Source organism: Sarcophilus harrisii, chromosome 2, assembly GCF_902635505.1.
Source record: "Sarcophilus harrisii chromosome 2, mSarHar1.11, whole genome shotgun sequence".
NCBI lineage: Eukaryota > Metazoa > Chordata > Mammalia > Dasyuromorphia > Dasyuridae > Sarcophilus > Sarcophilus harrisii.
The window spans coordinates 142,936,401-142,958,038 of record NC_045427.1 but is presented as its reverse complement, the minus strand read 5'-3'; the positions used below and the strand labels follow the sequence as shown (position 1 = coordinate 142,958,038).

At 31.3% G+C, this 21,638-nt stretch overlaps 1 protein-coding gene across 3 annotated transcripts in view; it reads left to right on the top strand.

The window, feature by feature from the left end:
* The window catches only part of ANAPC1 (anaphase promoting complex subunit 1), a 133,038-nt gene that overhangs the window by 86,355 nt on the left and 25,045 nt on the right, over nt 1-21,638 (top strand). For all 3 annotated transcript variants that reach the window (XM_031950992.1, XM_031950991.1, XM_031950993.1), the window contains exons 38-39: nt 540-733; nt 7,688-7,774. In XM_031950992.1, the coding sequence (XP_031806852.1) occupies nt 540-733; nt 7,688-7,774 (281 nt within the window). The remainder of the gene's footprint in view (nt 1-539; nt 734-7,687; nt 7,775-21,638) is intronic.

Here is a 21,638-nt window from a genome sequence, read left to right as displayed (position 1 = left end):
TAATAATGAACATTCATAGACATTAAGGGAAAATTCAGCAATATTTTATTGCCACATTATTAATTATAACTTTAGTATTGCAATTTAGAATGGAGTTACTTATTTCTCTTTTTTCTGTTGTTAATGCTACTCTCTCCTAAATGGAGTAGGTAGCAAATTATTATGTAAAAGAGATTAAATAAGAAAATACCTCATGTCTTATTTGCTCTATAGAAACTCATGCAATGTTAATGTATATTAGTTCTTACATTTTAATTTCTTTAGTTAACCAGGCTCTTTCCATAGAATTCAATTAAATATTCATTTGTTAACATGAGTTTGTTAATTTATTTGCCAGGAAGTATTAGGCATTCAATTCATTTAAGACCCAGTTCTTGTCCTTGAGGTTTTTCTAATCTATTGATCCACTGACAATACTGTGTTTCCTACAGAAATTACATAAATTTGCAGTTCTTTAATGCTGGCCAATTTAGATGTGATTACAAAGAAGTATAGCAATAATAATTTTAATATTGTGACTTCATTTATTGTACCTCAAGACAGGCCATTATAACCTGGAAACTTGCCTAAGTGTCGTGCTCCTCTCTCTTGCCATGGTGATGGCTGGCTCTGGAAATCTGAAGGTTCTCCAGCTTTGTCGCTTCATGCATAAGAAGACTGGTGGAGAAATGAACTATGGTTTCCATTTGGCTCATCATATGGCTCTTGGACTTCTCTTTTTAGGAGGAGGCAGGTAATAAGTAAAGTTATTTTGAAATACTTGTTCCTGAAAGAAAATTATTTTAATCTTTCATGTTCATGGGAGATTTTGATAAAAAAAATGTTACTCCTTAGTTTTGACACAAATAATTTCAATAATTTGGATAAGGGTTTTTTTTGTTTTTTGTTTTTTTTTAGCCTATATTGTAATCTGTTAAAAGCAATCTTTTTTAATATATTCACTAGCAAATACATAAATAGATCTCTATCTGTATCTGGCTGTACACATGCGCGCACACACACACACACACACACACACACACACACATATGCTCTGAAATCTACTTATTTTATTATTTTGAAGGATTTTAGTTCCTGAAAGTAAATTATAATATATTATTGAACATTTGAACATTTAACTATTATTTAAACCAAGAATTGTAATTTGAAATTCTTAACTTTGTCAGAATAAAAAATAAAAACTGGCTTTTGTGGTTGCTCCCAAAAAAGCAAAAGATAAAAGTCATACTTTTTGAACATATGTTTCCTTTCATTTTGATAGCAGTTTTTGCATCTTTGGAGAAAACCTGCCAGAATTCTTAAGGAAGATAAAAATGTTTTATAGTATACTTATTTATTTGGAGTTTTTAAGTAAGAAAAAGAAATATTTACTTGCAGCTAGTTGACTTATATAATTTGCCATATTTGTCAGAATATAGGTCACCTTTTTTAACCCCTATATGGCTTTCATAGATTCTGAAGGAGCTATGGTGTTGTCAGATTTTGTTTTGGTTTGTTTTTTAAACGTATGCCTACACATTTTTTTTTCTGTTTAAAGGGATTTCATTTTATGAATGTGTCGTAAATTTGAAGGTATAAGGTTGTCATGGGGCTGATACATTATATCTCAGGCCAATTTATTATTTAATTTAATTACATACTCTGTAATTTAATTATAAATGCACTAAAATCAAAAGTATATGTGTCGTTAGATGATTGGCATTATTATTTGCAGAATTTTACTTCCAACTAGAAACTGGAATAAAGAAGTAATAAAGAAAAGTTAAATGATTCATTTTATTTTTACTAACAATTTCCACACACATATGATAAAAATGTATGTGTAGCAAAGGAGTCCACAATTAATATGTTCTGCCTCAGTGATCTTAGTGTAAATACATGGCACCATGACAGATTATGAATTAAAGTAATCCTTCCACTGTATTTAGTATATTCAAGTCACATATCAAAATGATAGTTTTCTGGCTTAATCAAGCCTTGAAAAATTGTTGATATTAAGAAGAAATAAATCAAAAGCTTAGAAATGGGTCCTACAAAGAAAATTTCAGAGAATGGGCAGATTTTAATTCTTAAAAAAGAATCTTATGGGAATCCCATTTAGATATACAACCTAGAAGCTGAAGGATGAAGTAATTGTAGTTTTGTTATGTCTGCTCTTTTTTGGTGTGTACTTTCTTTTAGTACTTATTAAATATTAATTGAAAATGCCTTTTAAATTTCAAAGTTCCATAGAATTGCATTTTTATTGTTGTTACTTAAAAATTATGTCACTATTAATGACTCGATATTAATACATTGCTCTAATCACAGACCTATAAGTGCCCTGGGACTTGAACTTAGTTTTGTTTTTTTTTTTTTTAATTTTCATATCAGTGTTCTTTCTGTTCTCTGCTGCCTTTCATTTATTGTAATATTGAATTTAAAAGAATGATTATGAAATACTAGTAATGAATATCCATCTGAATATGTTTCTCCTAGTGACAGAATTTAGGTTCAGATAGATATCTGTTCAAAAATATTTAATGAAAGTAAAATTCGTTTGTCAGTTTTGTGGTTACCATAGCTTGTCTAATAAAAAATTCCATTGATTTAAAAAAACAAATGTAAAGTAATATTGAGGGGAAGATTTGATTCTACTTCAGGTCATTGCTTAGTTAATGTCAGTAACTTTGAAGAAATCACTTAGCAACTTACTTAACTGTAAACTGGGCATGAGAGATGTTTTGGATAGAAAGCCAGCCTTGGAAAATTTGGCTTCTAGTCCCACCTCTGACACCATTGGCTCTTTGATCCTCCATGTCCCAGGCAAATAAGACAATAAATTGAATGCTTTGCATAGAATAAGTGCTTAATAAATATTTGTTGTATTAATTTAATCCCCTTTCTATCTTGCCATACCTTTTCACCTTGAGTTGTTGTGCAGGCACACACAAATACACACACACATACAAACATGCATGCGTGCATTTTGGTATTTCTATCTTTTGTGCATGCTTTTGGCGTCCATAGCCCAAGCTAATTTTGAAAAGCTCAGGGTCAGTAATTATGATTAATTGTTAAAGTTTTTTTGTGCAGCATGATAATTGTGGGGAAAAATTATATATGTATGTATATATATATATATATATAAAAGAATTGTACATGTTTAAGAAATATTGGTTTAGGGGAGGGATGAGGGAAAAGAGGAAGAAAAATATTCGGAACACACGGTTTTGCAAAGGTGAATGTTGAAAACTATCTTTGCATATGTTTTGAAAATATGCTATTTAAAAATAATTAAAATCAAGGATAATTATTATAGATCTAAAATATGCAGTTGCAATCTGATGGATAAAAATTTAACTTGAAATTGTCACAAATTCTGTTGCTCTCATTGAAGAAAATTAGTGTTAGGTAATTCAAATTCTACTACAGGTGGAAACTTGAGAAATAAAACAACACAAAAGTCTAATGTAGAGTTGGAAAAGACCCAGAGGCTATTACTGTAACCCCACATTTTACAATTAAAAAACCCAAAGGCCCATACAAGCCATAAATAGGAAAACAGATTCAAACCCAGACCAACTTTTTTTTCTTAAAACACATGATGATCATGCTTTTCATTTAATGTTACTAATTGGATATAGAAGAATTATATATGGTTCAAGGATGGAAGTGTAGGAAATAGTGGTGGCATGTTGTGACATAAGGTGAATTGAAGTGTGCTGTCTGTAACCTAAGACTTTTGTTAGTCTAACAGCTTATTTATATGGCAACTAAGTGGCATAGTAGATAGAGCTCAGAACCTGAATTCAAATATGGCAGACTCTTTTTAGTTGTGTGACTCCAAGCAAGCCATTTAGCCTCTTTGAACCTCACTTTCCTTGTTATAAAATAAGATAATAATAGCACTTACCATCCCAACATTGTTGTGAGGATGAAATGAGGAGATAAATAAATATTAACTAATGTAATGAAACCACTGAAATTTCAGACAAAAATATACAAAAAGCAACATAATTGCTTAATTAAAGAAATAGTTGTTCCTGTGAGCAGCAACATCGCGGAGTAGACATTGTCTCCAGTCTCCATGAACTCTCAAACCTCTTCAAAACATAAGTTATGTGCCAAAGATGAAGCAAATTTGGTTGTTTCCATGGTTTAAGATACCCAAAATTCAAAAAAAAAAGTTTAAAGAAAAAAAACAAACTTAAAATTCAGGAACTGAGGATCACTGACCCTGAGTTCACTTATCACCATTTCCTCCTCACACTACTGATAGTTAGACCACACTAGGAGGTCCAAAAACACAACCCAGGCTTATATCAAAACACACCTATACTCCTTTTTCCCTTTCATCTTTCCAGTTTCTTAGAGGCCTAAGCTTCATATTGCAGAGATTTGCTCTTGCTTTGACAGCCAAATTCGTCACCATCTGAATTCACAAATATAACTTCATGTCAGTTTCAAGAATGCATAGACAGTAACACAATTGAGAGATTTCATTATCCTCCATCAGTTTTGGATATCTAACTAAAAGGTAAACAAATGGGAAAATATCGAACTGGAAAAATTTATAGAGAAACTATACTTTAGACTTTATGGTGTCTTCTAAATGGGACAATAAAATATATATATATATATATTTCTCTGCACTGCATGGAATTTTTTTTTTTTCACTTGAATTGACCCCGCATTTTGGCACAGAAATATTGTAAGCAAATATAAAAAGGCAAAAATAGTCAGTATGTCCTTTATAGACCATAATGGAATAAGAATAGAAATTGATACAAGGGTCACAAACAAAATGTACGAGACTCAAAATGAGACTTAATAATGAAATTTTAAATAATGGTTGAATAACTATGTAAAAAAAATGAGTCACATTTTTAAAAATCAAGTAACATATTAAAATTTCTAAGATTCAGATAAAGGAGTTCCTTAGGGGGAAATAATCATAGTATTACAATTATCAATTAAGGCATAATAGAAAAAGAAAAGATTAATGAACTAAATAAACATTAGAAATTAGAAAATCATCAAGTAAACAAGAACAAAAAGGCATGGAGATATTTAAAATTATAGAGGAAATGGATAAATAGGAGACAGCTCCATAAAGATGATAAATAAGAATAAAAGCTGATTCATTGAATAGATTATTAAAATTGATAAACCCTTACCTAATTTGATTAAAAAGAAACGAATTAAGTCAATAAAATAGCAAATATGCAAAGTAAAGTCATAGCAAAACCAGAAGAAATTAAAATTATTAGAATATATTATGCAGTTATATGCTAGCCAAGCTGAAAGCAAAAGAAATAGAAAATATTTTTTGTTTTACTTTTTATTGTTTTTTTTTTCTGTACATTCTGTACTTTTTATACATGTCCATTTTTATTAACACACATTTCTTTATGAATCACATTGGGAGAGAAAAATCAGAGCAAAGGGGAAAAACCACAAGAGAGAAAAAAAAAAAGAGAGAAAAAGGGGAAAAAGTGAACATAGCATGTGTTGATTTACATTCAGTCTCCATAGGCCTCTCTCTAGATGCGGATGGCATTTTCTATCCAAAATTTGTTGGAATTGTCTTGGATCACTGAACCATGGAGAAGAATCAAGTCTTCCATAATTGATCATAGCACAATGTTACTGTTACTATGTACAATGTATTCCTGGTTCTCTTTGTTTCACTCAGCATTAGTTCGTGAAAATGTTTATAGGCCTTTCTAAATCAGCTTGTTCATCATTTTTATTTGTTCTATAGCATCATTTTATTCTATAACAATAATATTCTATTACTTTCATATACCATAACTTATTCAGCCATTCCCTTGTTGATTGGTTTCTACTCATTTTCCAGCCAAATGGATGCCAGAAACATTTTTGCATATGTGGGTCCTTTTCCCTCTTTTATGATTTTCTTAGACTACAGTCTCAGTAGTGGCACTAATGGCTCAAAGGCTATGTACAGTTTTATAGCACTTAGGGCATGAAAATATCTTCAAAAATAGAAAATATTCAAACTCTTGGAAGACAGGTAGAGATTTTAAATAATGCTGGCTTAGAAAAGGAAATCGATCCAACTGTAAATGAACTAGCTCACCATTACCAGTTTTCCTTTCCCCCAAAAATCTCCCAGATTTAAAGAATTCATAGGAGAATTCTGTCAAAGATTTGAAGAAGGGTTTGTACCAATACCTCACAAATTATTGTTTTAAAAATTAAGAAAACACCCTACCAGAGTCCTTTTATGTTACAAATACAGTCCACTACCCAAATCTGGGTAAGATAAATTACAGAAAGATAATTGTAGGCCATGTCAGTAATGAACATTGATTCAAGTTTTTAAAATTAAATCCTTTCAGACCACAGTTGTCCAAGAACTCATTCATTATGATCAAGTAGAATTTATACCAGGAATGTGAGGATGGTTCAACATTCTATATAGTCATAACAAAATACAAGAAACAGTAATAGAATGGTAAATCTCCTTCCAGATAACTACAGAATGCATAAAATATTTGGTGATTGACCTCATAAAGTACACAAAAGACCTGTATAGATTCAATTACAAAGTATTCCTTAAAGAAATAAACAAGAATCTAAATAGGTATATGAATTTTTAGTCTTCATGACTTGACAGTGTCAATATGGTAAAAATGTCAACCATTACCAAAATTAATTTATATTTTTAGTGCTGTATCAATTAACTTATCAAGAGGATACTTTACAGAACTTGTTACAATTTATTAAAAAAAAAAGAAAAACTATATATTAGAACATTTAAGAGAAAAGAAGTAAGAACTGTCACTTTTAGATCTCACACTATATTCAAGAATCATCAGAATCATCTGGTATTAGTTAAGGAATAGAAAGATAGATTATTGATACAGAGTAGAAAAAGGAAATTTAGAAATAATGGAACCCTTTAAGCCAGTGTTTAACAAAGTAAAAAACACGCTGCCTAAGGAAAAACTCTATATTTGATTAAAAATGTTTTGGAAAGCTATAATGCAGTTTCACAAAAATTATAGATTTAAACCAACATCTTAGGTCATGTACCGTGGTACATTCTAAATGCATATGTGACCATAGTGTTAATGATCATAAAAATATTAGAAGAGAAGCAAATCCTATTCCTTTCATATGTAAATATAGAATTTGTAAAAGTTATTATTACTTGGTTTTATGTTTAGATGAATAACTATCCAGAAATTTTGATTATGTGATTTAATTTTTCTTTATATATTTATTTTACAGTATGCTAAAGAAGAAAAAGAAGGCTATTTCAAGTTTAAAAGAGTTTTTTATTCCATTCTGGCCCATTAGAATATGAGAGTAAATGTACTGCTATACTACTCTTTTAATATTTGTGATGTTTTCTGGGTTCATGTTTGGAGAACTCCAAAGTTTGGAGAAACTTTGTTTCTTTTTTGAAAATTAAATTGAAAAGATTTTGAAAATTGATAAGTAGAAACTTTATTATTTTCGGAATCTTCTTTAATCTAGGGAATCATTAGTTGACTTTGTTTTCACTAATTCTAAAATGTCTCTTCTAAAGCTTTTGTTGACTTGAAATATATTTATTCATCCAACCAATCATCTTCCAAATTGCTACAATATCCAAACTGAGTTTTTCAGCAGTAGCTTGCAAACTGGGTCCAGCTGCAATATGTGTAATAAAGTTTTGAATCTTCTTTTGCAGATATTCCTTGAGTACTTCAAATTCTTCAATTGCTGCTCTTCTTTGTGCACTTTATCCCCACTTTCCAGTTCATAGCACTGACAATAGGTGAGTTTGATGATTTATTCAGTGTTCTGTTTTCATAAATTATTTAAGGAGAAGTTTTCTAATTGCTTTTAGTTTCATAGGAATGTAGTTTTAAATTTTAAAATATGGAAACAATGGTCCTTTCATTTGAAGAGATTTATTTCTTATTTCACTTTTTAGATGTTTACTTTCTCATATCTGAATTTACCTTTCAGAGTTTTAAATCTTGGGGTTTATGTACAGATTTCAAGGTGTCTGTAAACTTGAAAAGGAAAAAATTGTACTATTATTTCATCATAATCAGTTTATATATACGTTTCATATATGTGTGTGTGTGTGTTTGTCTTTAAGAACATTATTTTGAGAATTGATCTATCCATATAGTTCAGATTGCCACAGGGTTCCAAAACTTCTACCGTAAGATAGAGCAGGATCTTGTCAGAATCAAAATTATTTATTTCCTAATTAGCCATTTTCCAGTTGGTTACTACTAGAAAACCAGCTTAAAATGCATAATGTAATAATGCTGCATTATGTTAATAGATTTCTTTGTGTTTTAAAAGTCTTTTATAATTTTGCTATGTAATGGTTTATTAAGACTTCAAATATTAAATATCCTAAAGGAAGTTTTTGGAATTAGTTTCCTATAATAGTTTTATTACACATATATGATCAACTGGATATCTTTAATCATTTTCAGTATCAGTGTTTTAAAAATTAATATTTTGAACTGTTTGATTAAATTCTGCTTTCTATATTTATATTACATCTTATGTATTATAATGATTATGTTTATATTTATGCAAAAATTATGTGTGTACATACATATGCCATATTTTAAAAGATATTCTGTTTATTTCTAGATATCTGAACTAATGACAGGTATAAGATCATAAATAATAGGAAATGGTGGGTCATTTATATATCTTTTTATTTGTTATTTTAGGGAACCAGGTCATTTAATAGGTGCTTTTCCTTCTGAATGAATTTAGCCCTTACTCCCTGTTAACTCTTCTCTGTTGCTGGCAGCTTTGGGCCCTGTTGGAAGTCCCTATTTGCCATGATAACTAGAGATGATTATGATGTGAAATATTTATTAGCATCTTATGCTCAAGTAGCTAGATTTTCTGTACCTGGTTAATATGACCAAATTTGGCATGCAAGTTTCCACATATTTTTGAAATTACCTTTTCAAAAATGGCAGTACTGAATGGTATGAGAAATAGGAAAATTATGTTCTTTTATTACTAAGTAGAAATAAAGTATGAAAGAAATGCTATTTTTCTAGTATACGAAATAACTTAAACTTGTTTACTCCTTTTAAGGTAACTAGATAAATTGAGACTCACTATTATAATAAAGCCTACTCACTTTGGGATTACTAACTCATAAATAAGATGATCTCTGGTTTTTTTTTTTTTAGTGGTAACAGGTATGTTTACCTAGTGACATGAATGACAGTACCCTGAGCATAATCATAGTTTTCCTTTTATCATAGAAAACTATTTTATGAGTTCAATGTTAGGAGGAAGATGCAATATAATACAATGTTAGCTCCATGAGAGAAGGAATTGTTTCATTTTTGTCTATGTATCCTTTCCACCAAGCTTGATGCTGGGAGGAATCTTTGAGGCCATAGAGTTCTATCTAGCCTTTTCAGTTTACAGATGAGAAAATTGAGATCGAAAAAAGTTAAGTGACTTGTCCACAAACATCTAGGGAGCAAGTAACTTTATGCAGATTTTTAATTCCTGGCCTTTTGACTTTGCATCCAGCCCTCTCTCATAGTGAGTGACTGGCAGTACAAACCAGCCTATCTACATACATTTGTCTAATCAATATTACTTCTACATCTCTCATGGTTCTCTTCAGTTTTTTCTCCAGTTTCTAGAGAATGAATTTCATAGTTCTCTGGCATCAGGCATATTTTAGACTTTATTGCTCATATACACAGTAATACATTAGAGGGAGAGGTTTTAGTTTTACCTTTCCTAAAACTAAAGTTTATTTCTCCATACCATGACTCAGTGCTAAGAGAGATTCCTTCAGCTTTATTTGTCATCTTTTCCTTCCACCTCAATCTTTTCTACTCCTATAATTACGACCTCTTTCCTGGACTCTTTATACCATTAGCTTTTAATTGGACTCCTGACTTCCAGTTTCATTCTTCTGCAATTCTATCTTTAAATAGATGCCAGAATAATCTTTTTTTTTAAGAGCATAATCTGACTGTATCTTCTTTGCTCAGATTTCATATTGCTTCCAGGATAAAATTAAAATTTTTCATGTTAGCATTTGAAGTCCTTGGTTTGGCTCCAGCTTAGCCTTCCAGATTTATTTATTCCCTTTCACTTACTCTGTTTTGCAGCCAGATTTATCTGTCACCTTTTCACCAAACATCTCCAGTCTCCCTGCTTTAGCACAGGCTGGCCTTTGTTTCTGAAATGTATTCTTTTCTCACCTCTACCTCTGGGGACTCTTAGCTTTCCTCAAAACTCAACTTGAGTGCCACTGTGACCTACTGGAGGCTTTTCCTAATTCCCCCAATTGTTAGTGATCTCTTCCTAATTGTATTTATCTGTTTTAATGTTGTTTACTTTCGGTGTTCTTCAGGTAATGAGGGCCTGTACCAGCATGTGGCAATGTCAGAGGAGAGAAATAGGCTCATTTGAGATGTGTTAAGAAAGTAGAAAAGATGGGGCTTGACAGCTAATTGAATAGGAGGGATTGTTGAGTGTATGTACAATAAATTCTGCCTCTGCCAGCATAGGCAGATATGTGTGTGTGTTGACATATTATCTCATCTGATAGAATGTAAGGTCCTTGAGAGCAGGGATTCTTTTTCTTTTTCTTTTTTTAAATTTTGTAAATCCTCTTTGCCTAGCATAATACCTGGAACATAATAGGTACTTGACAAATTCTTTTTGATGGGTTGATTTGTGGATTTGTTGAATTTTCTATAACTTTGGTGAAAAGATATAACATGGCCTAGTCAGTAGTTAATTTGGTTCCAGGAAGACCTAAGTTGAAGTCACACCTTATTTTTCCCCCCCTCCCCTGAGACTATTGGGGTTAAATGACTTGCCTAAAGTCACTTAACTAAGAACTATGAAGTGTCTGAGAGCAGATTTTAACTCAGGTCCTCCAGGGCCAGTATTCTATGCACTGTGCCATCTAGCTGCCCTTTCAAGTCTCATTCTGACACATACTGACTGTGTTACCTTGGGTCTGTCATATTACTTCTTAATGTTCTAGGCACTTCTTTAAGACCGTAAGTTGCACAACAAATGCCAATCTTCAATGGTATAGTTTCTTCAAATCAGTGACATCACAAGTCTAGCCCTACCGCTTATAACTATTAATTGTTTTTGTACTTATCAGTTTTCACTGAGATAATTTTGCCTCTTGCCTATGCTTATTAAGTTAACTATTCAGGTGCTTATTGGTTTTATCTGTCATTTCATAGCAACTGTCTTCTAAAGAGTGAATAGTAAAGTGATTAGGCAATAGAAGCTTATGGATTTTGGTTTTACAGAAAAGGAAAGAAATTATCAGAAAGCATAAAGAAGTACAGAAATTTTGGGTGTTCTTTCTAATGGTGGTGGTAGAATTTACCAAGGTGAGGTATTTAGTCATATTACTATATGTAGTAGAAGAAAGGAAGTTCCTTTATTGATTTATAAAACTTAAAAATAGAAGTAAAGATGACTTTATAGATCTTATCTTCCTGTCAAGGATCTTTATGAAATAAAGCAATCTTTGACTCCCCTTAAATGAACCTTTGTGTGAAAAAAAAAAGAAACTGAAAGCCTTACCATCAAAATGGTTATTTTGGTGAAAAATAACTCAAAAATTCCTCCTTCAAATTATGACCTCATAGGGAAAATACTTGTAGGGAATTTTAATCTGCAAATCTTAATCATTATGCCTTCAATTTTTGGCATTCTAATAATCCAATAACAGTAGAGATATTGACAATCTTTGCTTTACCCTTTAGTATTATTGGGGCAACTTTATATTAGCAATCATAAAAACTATTTGGTGCTAGTTTTGAAATTAGAAAATTAGGTCATTGAAATAAACTAGATGAAGAATCAGCAACAATTAAAGTTAGCAGCATTAGGTAAATCAAGGGACATAAAACACTGTAGAAAACCAGAAAGAAATTTGGTAGCAAAATTTAAATTTAGATCAGCATCTTGTACCACATACCACAGCAAGATAAAAATATATATCCCACTAAAAATTTAATATACAATCAAATCAGGTACCATTTAAATTATAGAAATCATTTTTTAACAGATACCTTTATTCATGATAACACTTTAAAGTAGGTAGTTAAATATTATTATATCATTACTTCACAGAAGAGGAAACCATGACTTTCAGAGGTCAATGATTTGTCCCAGGACATAGAGCTTTTAAGTGGCAAAGTTAAAATGAAAACCCAGGCCTCTGATTTCCTTTTTTATTGTGAACTTAATAATCAACAAATTTTCCAACATGTAAAGACATTTTTCCTTGAAACATTGTTGAGAGTCTAATGTCTAAAATATGTTGAGAACTAATGCAAAAATATAAGACTAAAAGCCATTCCCTAGTGAATATAAAGGATAGAAAAAAACCATTTTCAAAAGAATTATTTCAAACTATTATTAAACACATTGACAGTTTCTCCATTTTCTGATTAATAATAAGAAAAGAGAAAATCAAAATAGTTCTGAAGTTTTATCCTCACTCCTAGAAAAATGGCTAAGATACAGAAGAGAACATTCAGTTTTAGAAGGGGTGGTGAATGGAAAAAAGCACACAAACAAAATGTTGGTCTAGTCATCCTTAAAAGCAGCTTATAACTATGTCAAGAAATGACTAAGTCCCCATACCCTTTGATCCTTTTATCCCATTGCTAAACAGTTATATTTCACGAGTTTAGAGGCAATCATGTGACTGAATGTCTTGTATAATCTGGTGTTTTTATATATGTGTATATTTATGTAAACATATACATTCATATACATATATTACACAATGCATATGTGCACAGCATGATATATTTCATGTGTGCAGTCACATGTGTATACATATATACATATATGTATGCATACATGTGAACACATAGATATATATCCAATAAATTTAACTTGTTACTTTTGAAGCTGAACCACTTGTTGATCTTTCCTTCTAAATTTCTTTGTTTTCTTCTGTGCATTTAAAAAAAGCCTCTCTTCTTTAATTTCCTTTTTTTATAATTATTGCTGTTACCATTCTTCTGCCCATAATTTTAGTCCCCTCATGCCCCCCTCCCCTCAATATAAAAAACGAAAAATGCAAATATGTATAGGCAATCAAAAGACATTCATTCACACATTTATTATATCCAGAAAGGCATAATTTATTGTACACCTTGCATCTATTATCTCTTCCTTAGGAAGAAGGTAGCATCACTGGGTCCTCTATAATTATAGTTGATCATTGCATTGATCAGAGTTGTTGAATTGTTTTGCTTTCTCATTTTGTTGTTAATTCATTTAGCTATCTCTGATTCTTTGTGATTCCTAAGACTCAACTATATATGGAGTTTTCTGGATAACATTACTGGACTGATTTGCCATTTCCTTCTCCAGTTTTATGCAGACAGGGATTAAATAACTTGCCTAGGGTCACACAGTTTATAAGTGTCTGAGATCAAATTTGAATTCTGATCTTTCTGACTCTAAACCCATTGTTTTATTCACTGTGTCATCTAACTGCTCCAAATATTATTGTATAAATATTTTTCTTGATTCTGCTCATTTCACTCTGCATCAGTTCATACAGTTCTTCCCAGGATCCTTTGAATCCATCCCTTTCATCATTGCTTATGGCAAAATCCCATTGTATTCATATATTGGAATTTGTTCTACCATTCCCCAATTCATGAACTCCCTTTTATTTTTAATTCTTTTCTTCAACAAAGAGTTGCTATCAGTAGTTTTGTGTTTATGAATCATTTATCTTATTCTTTAAAATCTAGATTATAGAACTGATAATGGTTTTGCTAGGTCAAGGGGTATACACAAGTTAGTGACTTTTTAAAGGCATTGATCCATATTATTTTCCATAATAACTGAATCAATTCACAGTTCTACCAACAGTTTACCTATGTGCCTATTTTCCCACGATTCCTTCTATAATTATGGTTTTTTTCTTTTTTTTTTATTATCTTTCTTTGAACAGTAAATGCAGTCTTTTTTTCATATGATTGAGAGTTTGGTTTTCTTCCTTTGGGAATGGACTGTTCATATCCTTTGTTGATTTATATTTTGGAGAATGGTTATCATTCTTATATGTTTGCTTCAGTTGCTGATATAGTTTGGATTTGAGGCATATATCAAAGGAACTTCCTGCAAAGATTTTTCCAAGTTAACCAAGTATTCCACTTCTAGTATTAACTGCATTGATTTGTTTACACAAAAATTTAAAAAATTTTTTATTATCAAAATTGTTTATCTTTTGTGATCCTATGAACTCTTTTCCTATCCATAGTTCTGAAAGCTATTTTTATTTTATTCTTTGCTCCTTTAATTTATTTATAATGTGACCTTTTATATCTAGGTCATGTATCCATTTGGAGCTTATTGTGGTATGTGGTGTGAGATGTTGTTCTAAACCTAATTTCTGCCAGACTGCTTTCCAGTTTTCCCAGCAGTTTTTGTTAAATGGTGAGTCCTTACCTCAGTAGTTGCGGTCTTTGGATTTATCAAACGCTGTGTTGCTATGTTCTTTTGCTTCTGTATCATACTTAATCTGTTCTCTTTGATTGACGTTTCTATTTTTTCAGCCTGTACCTAATAATTTTTCATGATTACTTCTTTATAGTATGGTTTGAGATCTGGTAGTGCTAGTGTCTTTTCCTTTTGACCTTTTTTTTTTTCCCCATTATTTATCTTGAGAATCTTCAATTTTGTTCCATGAAATGAATTTTTAAAATATTTTTCCTAATTCTTTAATCCTTTAGTAGTTTTATTGGTTTTATCACTAAGTAAATTAATTTAGGTAGCATTAGTGTAGTGATATGGCCCAATTATGAACAATCAGTATCTCTCTACTTGTTTTAATCTGATTTTTAGTAAAGGCTTGTTGTATTTATGCTTAACTGCAGATTATTTTTTGTAACAGCAAAGAGTTAGAGACAAAATTAGTTATCCATCACTTGGGGAGTGAAGAAATTTTAGTGTAGCACAATGTTGTGAAATATGACCGTCATAGGAAACATTGAATGAAAAGGCTACAGAGAAGCTTGAGAAAACTTACATGAACTGCTATAAAGTGATATAAGTACAATGAGGAAATGAATATATACATTGACTATTGTTCATCCAGTTTCAGTCATGTCCAACACTTTATGACTTCATTTGGGGTTTTCTTACTTGGTAGGGATATTGGAGTGGTTTGCCATTTCCTTCTCCAGCTCATTTTACTGAGGCAAACAAGGTTAAGTGATTTGCCCAGGGTCACGCAACTAGTATGTGGTCGAAGTCATATTTGAACTCTGAAAGAGAAGTCTTCCTGACTCCATGCTCAGTGTTCTATGTACTTTGTCACCTTCCTGCTCTTATAAATTTACTGCAACAATGCAATATAAATATTCTCCTACAAACTGTTGTAGTTGCATCCGAGAATTTTGGGTATATTTCTCAAATTGTTCTAAATTTTTTGTTACAATAATTTGTTCTTTTTATAAATTATTGTGGATAATGCTGATTTTTACATCATTTTTATTTTTCAAAATTTCCTTTCTATCTTATCTTCCCCAAGATGTATCTTTTATAATAAAGAATTTTTTAAGAAGATGAAACAAGAATATCAACCAAGTTTGACACTATTATGTTGCACATTTATAGTTTCTTCTCCCTCTGCAGAGGTAGAAAGGAAATACTTTCTCATATCTCTTTTTTTGACTAAAGCTTTTTGATAATTATAATTTTATAATATACTGAGTTGTTTTTTTTTTTTTTTTTGCATTCTTCCTATTTATATCACTATGGTTATTATGTGTATTGTTTTCCTGGTTATGATTATTTCATTTTGCATCAGTTCATATCTTTCTTCCCTTGTATCTAGAGTCTTCATTTCTTATGGCACAGTAATTTACTTTTATATTCATGTGGCATAATTTGTTTGGCCATTCTTCAGTCAAGGGGAATCTTCTTTGTTTCTAGCTACAATAAGTCCTGCTATAAATATTTTGGTGTATTTTGGTGAATGTAGGAACTTTTTTGTTTGTTTGTCTTTGACTAACTTGGGATTCCTAGCAGTAGGATCTTTGGGTCAAAAAGTATAGCATCTAGTTCTTTTCCTACCATAAGTGAAAATCATTCTCTAGAATGATTGAACCAGTTTATACCTTCAACACCAGTATATTAGTTTTCTGTCTTTCTAAAACATTTTCACTTGTTGTTTAACTTTTATTATCTAGGGTTAATGTTATTTAGGATAATGTAATTTAAACTTCATTTAATCCATTGTAAATAAGCTCCTTGATATATAAATTCAGTGATGTATATTTATTATACATTCTCTCACATATTCACTTCATTTTAAAATGCCTCTATTGTAAAATAGTTATTCTTCTTAACATTCTAATTCAGTGATTTCCAAACCTAGATGTAATATATCTAGCTTTGCTTACATTCTATTAAGAGCATAAATTTCTTTCTAATGTATCTATTACTTGTGTGTAAGTTTAAAAGAGATCTGTTAAAGTCACATGCAGTTTTGTCTTATTATTTATAAGTGTTTGTGGAGGTAAATCACTTTTCCCATTAATTGCTTTTATGCTATGCTGATCAGTCAGCATATATACTTACAGACACAAATATATTTATTGTTAATATTAATATTCATTTATTATGTTATAATGCCTTAAAGCCTTAAGGTATTTTTCAGTTTGTTTATCGCTTTTGAACAATGTCTATTTTTACAGTTGCCCTGACTGCCATTTCTGCTTTTTATTTTTTTAATTCAACTGAGGCATACATTCTGTTCCACCCCCTCATTTTAACACTAGATATCTTTAGGTTGGTTTTTTTTTTTTTAATAGAACAAATTTTGGTATTTTACTTTCTAATGTATTCTGTTGTGTTTCTCCATTTTGTACGTGAATTCATACCATTCACATTCATGGTTATGACTGCTGGGTTTAATTTTTCCCTCCATTAAATTTTGTTAGATTTTTTCCCCCACAATTTTTTTGAAAGAAAAAAAAATCAGCACTTTCAGCCTGATTTTAGTATTTCTTAGAATAATCTGATTTTCCCCATTGAGGAAAAAAAAAAATCACTTCGCCTTCTCTTAATCTTCCTTTTTGTATTTAAATAATGAATTAAATTGTATTTTTAAAAATTATACGTGTACATTCATTTTTTACATATTTCCATCTGATCCATGTTGGGAAAGAAATCAGAACAAAAGGGAAAAGCCATGAGAATGGGGAGGAAAAACAAGAAAAAAAGCGAAAACAGTATTTTTCAGTCTGCATTTAATCTCTAGGGTTCTCTCTCTAAATGCGGATGGCATTTGCATCGAAAGCTTATTGAAATTGCATTGAATCACTGAATTGCTGAGAAGAGCTAAGTTCTTGTAATTGATCATCACACAGTCTTGCTGTTGTGTACAATATTTTTCTGGTTCTGCTCACTTCACTCAGCATCAGTTCATATAAATCTCTCCTGGCTTTTCTGAAATAACTTGTTCATCATTTCTTATTGAACAGTAATATTCCATTGGTTTCATATACCACAACTTATTCAGCCATTTCTCAGTTGATGAGTATCCACTTATTTTCCAATTCTTTGCCACCAAAAAATAGAGCTGCTATAAATACTTTTGCACATGTGGGCCCTTTTCCTTTTATGAGCTTTTTGAAGTACAGATCCAGTAGTGACACTGCTGGATAGTGATGTGTAGAAATCACTTCCTTCATCTTTTTTCAACTTTTCTTTGTTACATCCAGACAGGGTTATGATTCATGAGGCTCTCCTCTCTGCTCTTCTTCTAAGTGTATGATGAATTTTTAGGATAAGTTATTCTTGGGTACAATCCATTTTCCACATTATTTCAGCTTTTATTGTTGGTGAGTTGTCCTGGGTAATTTTGCTTAGAATTCCTTGAAATGTGTTGTGTGTCTCATCAGCACTTGAAATATTTTCCTTCTAATCTTAGAAACTTTGGAGCTTCAAAATAACATTTCTTGGTGAGTTAACCTTAGTTTTTCTACATGGCGGAAATACTTTGTAGATTTTTTAATGCTCTAAATTTTCCTCCCTGTTTCTAATATTTGTTAGTGTCTTTTGATCTTATAATTCTAACATCTTAAGATATTTTATTTCATCATACTTTTCTAGCAGACTAGTGATTTTTACATTTTTCTCTTCAAGTCTTTATTTCTCAGATCAATTTTTAAAAATTGTAAATTTCTAACCAATTTTGCTTTATTTTAATAATTATTGTATCATTGAATCTTTGGATTCTTTCTCCATTCCATTTTCAGGGTTTTCACTTATTTGTTGAAACTGTTTCATTTTTTGGTCTAAGTCATCTTGAAGTTTTCATTAAGACTCTCATTTCTCTTTTTAGCTCTTTCTATAGCTTTTGTAGTAGGCTTTCCAACATCTAAAGAGGTCTAGGTTCTTGTGGTTATTCTTTTTTCTGGGTTTCTAATTGTGTAATTGCATAATTATCCTCTTTTTATGCAAATTTCTCTTGACATTTTTGTTCCATAGTGGAGTTTTTTTTTTTTTTAATATGAAGTAATTTTTAAAATTTATTTTTGCTTTCTCCTTTTCTTGAGATTTGTTGGGTTTCTCCCCCACACCCTCCCCTTTAGGAGTTTTCTTCCTGGGAACAGGGAAATAACTTTTTTTCTTTCTTTTAATTATTATTTTTTTTAACGTTAGTGCATTTCTAGCCGTTTTGAGATGACAAGGTATATCTACACTTAGACACAATTTCCCATATGGCTCTAAGTCATATGAATTGTTTATCCATATGTTTTCATTCTGTATGTATTCAGATGATTTTTTAAAGCATTGGTAAGTGTACAATTTTATATGTATCTTCACCAAGCTTTGTTTCCTTTATAAAGTGTCTTGTTTCAGTTTAATTCTTTTTTGTAGATGGCAGGGAGAAACCTGAGCACTAAAGGCTAAATTAGTGGCATATTCCACTTTGGGAATTGTACCAATCTGAAAAGATTTTTATTATGTTTTACAACAGACTTTGCTCTGTGAAGAAATATAGCAAAATAGGGAGAGGCTCATTACTATGAGGTTATCTAGTTATTAGATGATAAAAGTAGATTATGTCTCATGAAACCACTGTCCTGTACAGTCTCCTTGTACTTCAGCATTTTTGGCAGAGCATCAAAAAAAGACGAATATTAAAAGTTTGTACAGTTTTTGGGCTGTCTGTGTTTCTTATCAAATACATTATGTACACATTTAACTGTTAGTATTCTTATTATATGATCTTTGTCTAATGACCTAGTTGCATTATTGAAGAAACTGAACCATAACCATATTCTTATTCTCGGTGTAAATGAAAATAAAAAACAGAGATGTTGCAGTTAAATGGAAGAATGGCTATTTATCTAGCTGCTAGCCAAAGTTAGTTTTATAGTATGAGCACAATCAACAATAAATCTTATAATTTATTATTACTTTTGACATCTAACTAATGGTTGTGTAAGCTCTGATGCAAGCAGACTTACTTGTGTAACTCTGATTATGTAAACTTTGAAACATCAAAAATAGAAATCAATAAAAAAGCATTTATTCTACACTTTCATTTTGCCAAACACTGTAGTAGAAGTTGGAAATACAAAGATAAGAGTGGAAATAGTGTTTGTTTTTAAGTAGTTTCCATTATATTGGGGAAATAAAAGTGTACGTATAGATACATATAAGACAGATTAAAGTAGATCAAAGACAGTTTTGGAGGGAAGGATGGAAGGCACTAGTAACTTGCCTCATGTAGAAGATACTTTTGCTAACGTGAAAAAACTAGCAACTGAGAGGCAGATGATGTGCAAATATACAAAGTTAAGAAATGAAATACTATTTAAGAGGAATAGGAAAAAATTTAAATTGGCTGGATAAGAGAGTACATGGTGGGATATAATATTATGATAAAGTGAGGAAAAAGGAGGAGGACTAGATTATAAACAACTTCAGATGTTATGTATATTAATATGAATAAAAAAGTGTACTATATGCTTTAGCATTTATGCTATACGAAAGTCACCTTGACATCTCTGTGGAGAGAGTGGAAAAGGGAGAGACCAATCAGAAAGCTTTTGTAGTACTCTAGCAGAATGATACTATGCAGAACTAGAATGGTCACTTTGTGAATGGAGGAAAAGGCATGTATTTGAGTATTGTTATGGAGAGTAAAATGTCAAGATATGGTAACTGATTGAAAATAAATTGTTGAGAGAAGATGTTGTCATCTTTGGGGTCAAAGATGCACCTGAGTGACTTGGAGGATGGTGGTTTCCTAAGTAATAGGAAAATGTAGAAGACAGTTGTGTTTGGGGGAGGGGGAGAGATGAGTTCTGTTTCAAACCAATTGAGTTTCAGGTATCTGTGGGACATGTGGTTTGGAATGTCTCATTGGGTGATATTATAGGACTAGAGAAAATCTAGGGGAGAATTTATATATAGGTCTGAGAGTCAGTTGCAGGAACATAATTTAACCTGTGAAAGTCATGAGGTCATGAAATCAGTGTAAAACCTATTTGATTCCAGCAGTGTCTCTACTGGGTCTGTATCCCAAACAGCTCAGAAAAAAAGGACCTACATGTGCAAAAAATGTTTGTAGCAGCTTATTTTTATAGTGACAAGGAATTGGAAATTGAGTGGATGCCCATAAATTGGAGAACAGCTTAATAAGTTGTGGTATATGGTCATCCTGCCATCTGGGGGAGGGGGTGGGGGGTAAGAGATGAAAAATTGGAACAAGAGGTTTGGCAATTGTTAATGCTGTAAAGTTACCCATACATATAACCTGTAAATAAAAGGCTATTAAATTAAAAAAAAAAAAGTTGTGGTATATGAATGTCGTGGAATATTATTGTTCTCTAAGAAATGATGAGCGGACTGTATTCAGAAAAGCCTGGAGAGACTTTCATGAACTGATACTGAATTGAGTGTTCAGAACCAGGAGACCATTATACATATTAACAAGGTTATGTGATGATCAGCTGTGATAGATTTGCCTCTTTTCAACAAAGCAATGATTCAAGGCATTTCTAATAGATTTGGGATGGGAAAATGCCATCTGCATCCAGAAAGAGAAACCTAGAGACTGAATGTGAATTGAAACATAGTATTTTCACCTTTTTGTTGTTGTTTGGTTTTCCTTGTGTTTTTTTCCCCCTTTTGATCTGATTTTTTTTTTTTTTTTTTTTTTTTTTTGGCTAAGGCAACTAATTGCCCAGGGTCACACAACCAGGAAGTGTTAAGTATCAGAGACCAAATTTGAACTCAGGTCCTCCTGGTGCTTTATCCACTGCGCCACCTAGCTGCCCCATGATATGATTTTTCTTGGACAAGATGACAAATATGGAAATGTATTTAAAGAATTGAACAGAGTTAACCTATATCAGATTGCTTACTGGCTTGGGGAGGGGGGGGAGAAGATAAGAGAGGAAGGAGAAAAATCTGGAATACAAAGTTTACAAAAATGAATGCTGAAAATTATATATGTATTTAGGAAAAATAAAATACTATCATATTACTGCAAAAAGCATATCTGGTATTTAAGAAATCATTGGTAACTTTCAAGAGAAGCATTGTAGTTGAGTAAAGAAGTCTAAAGTTAAAAGACTTTAGAGTCTTTGAGTCAA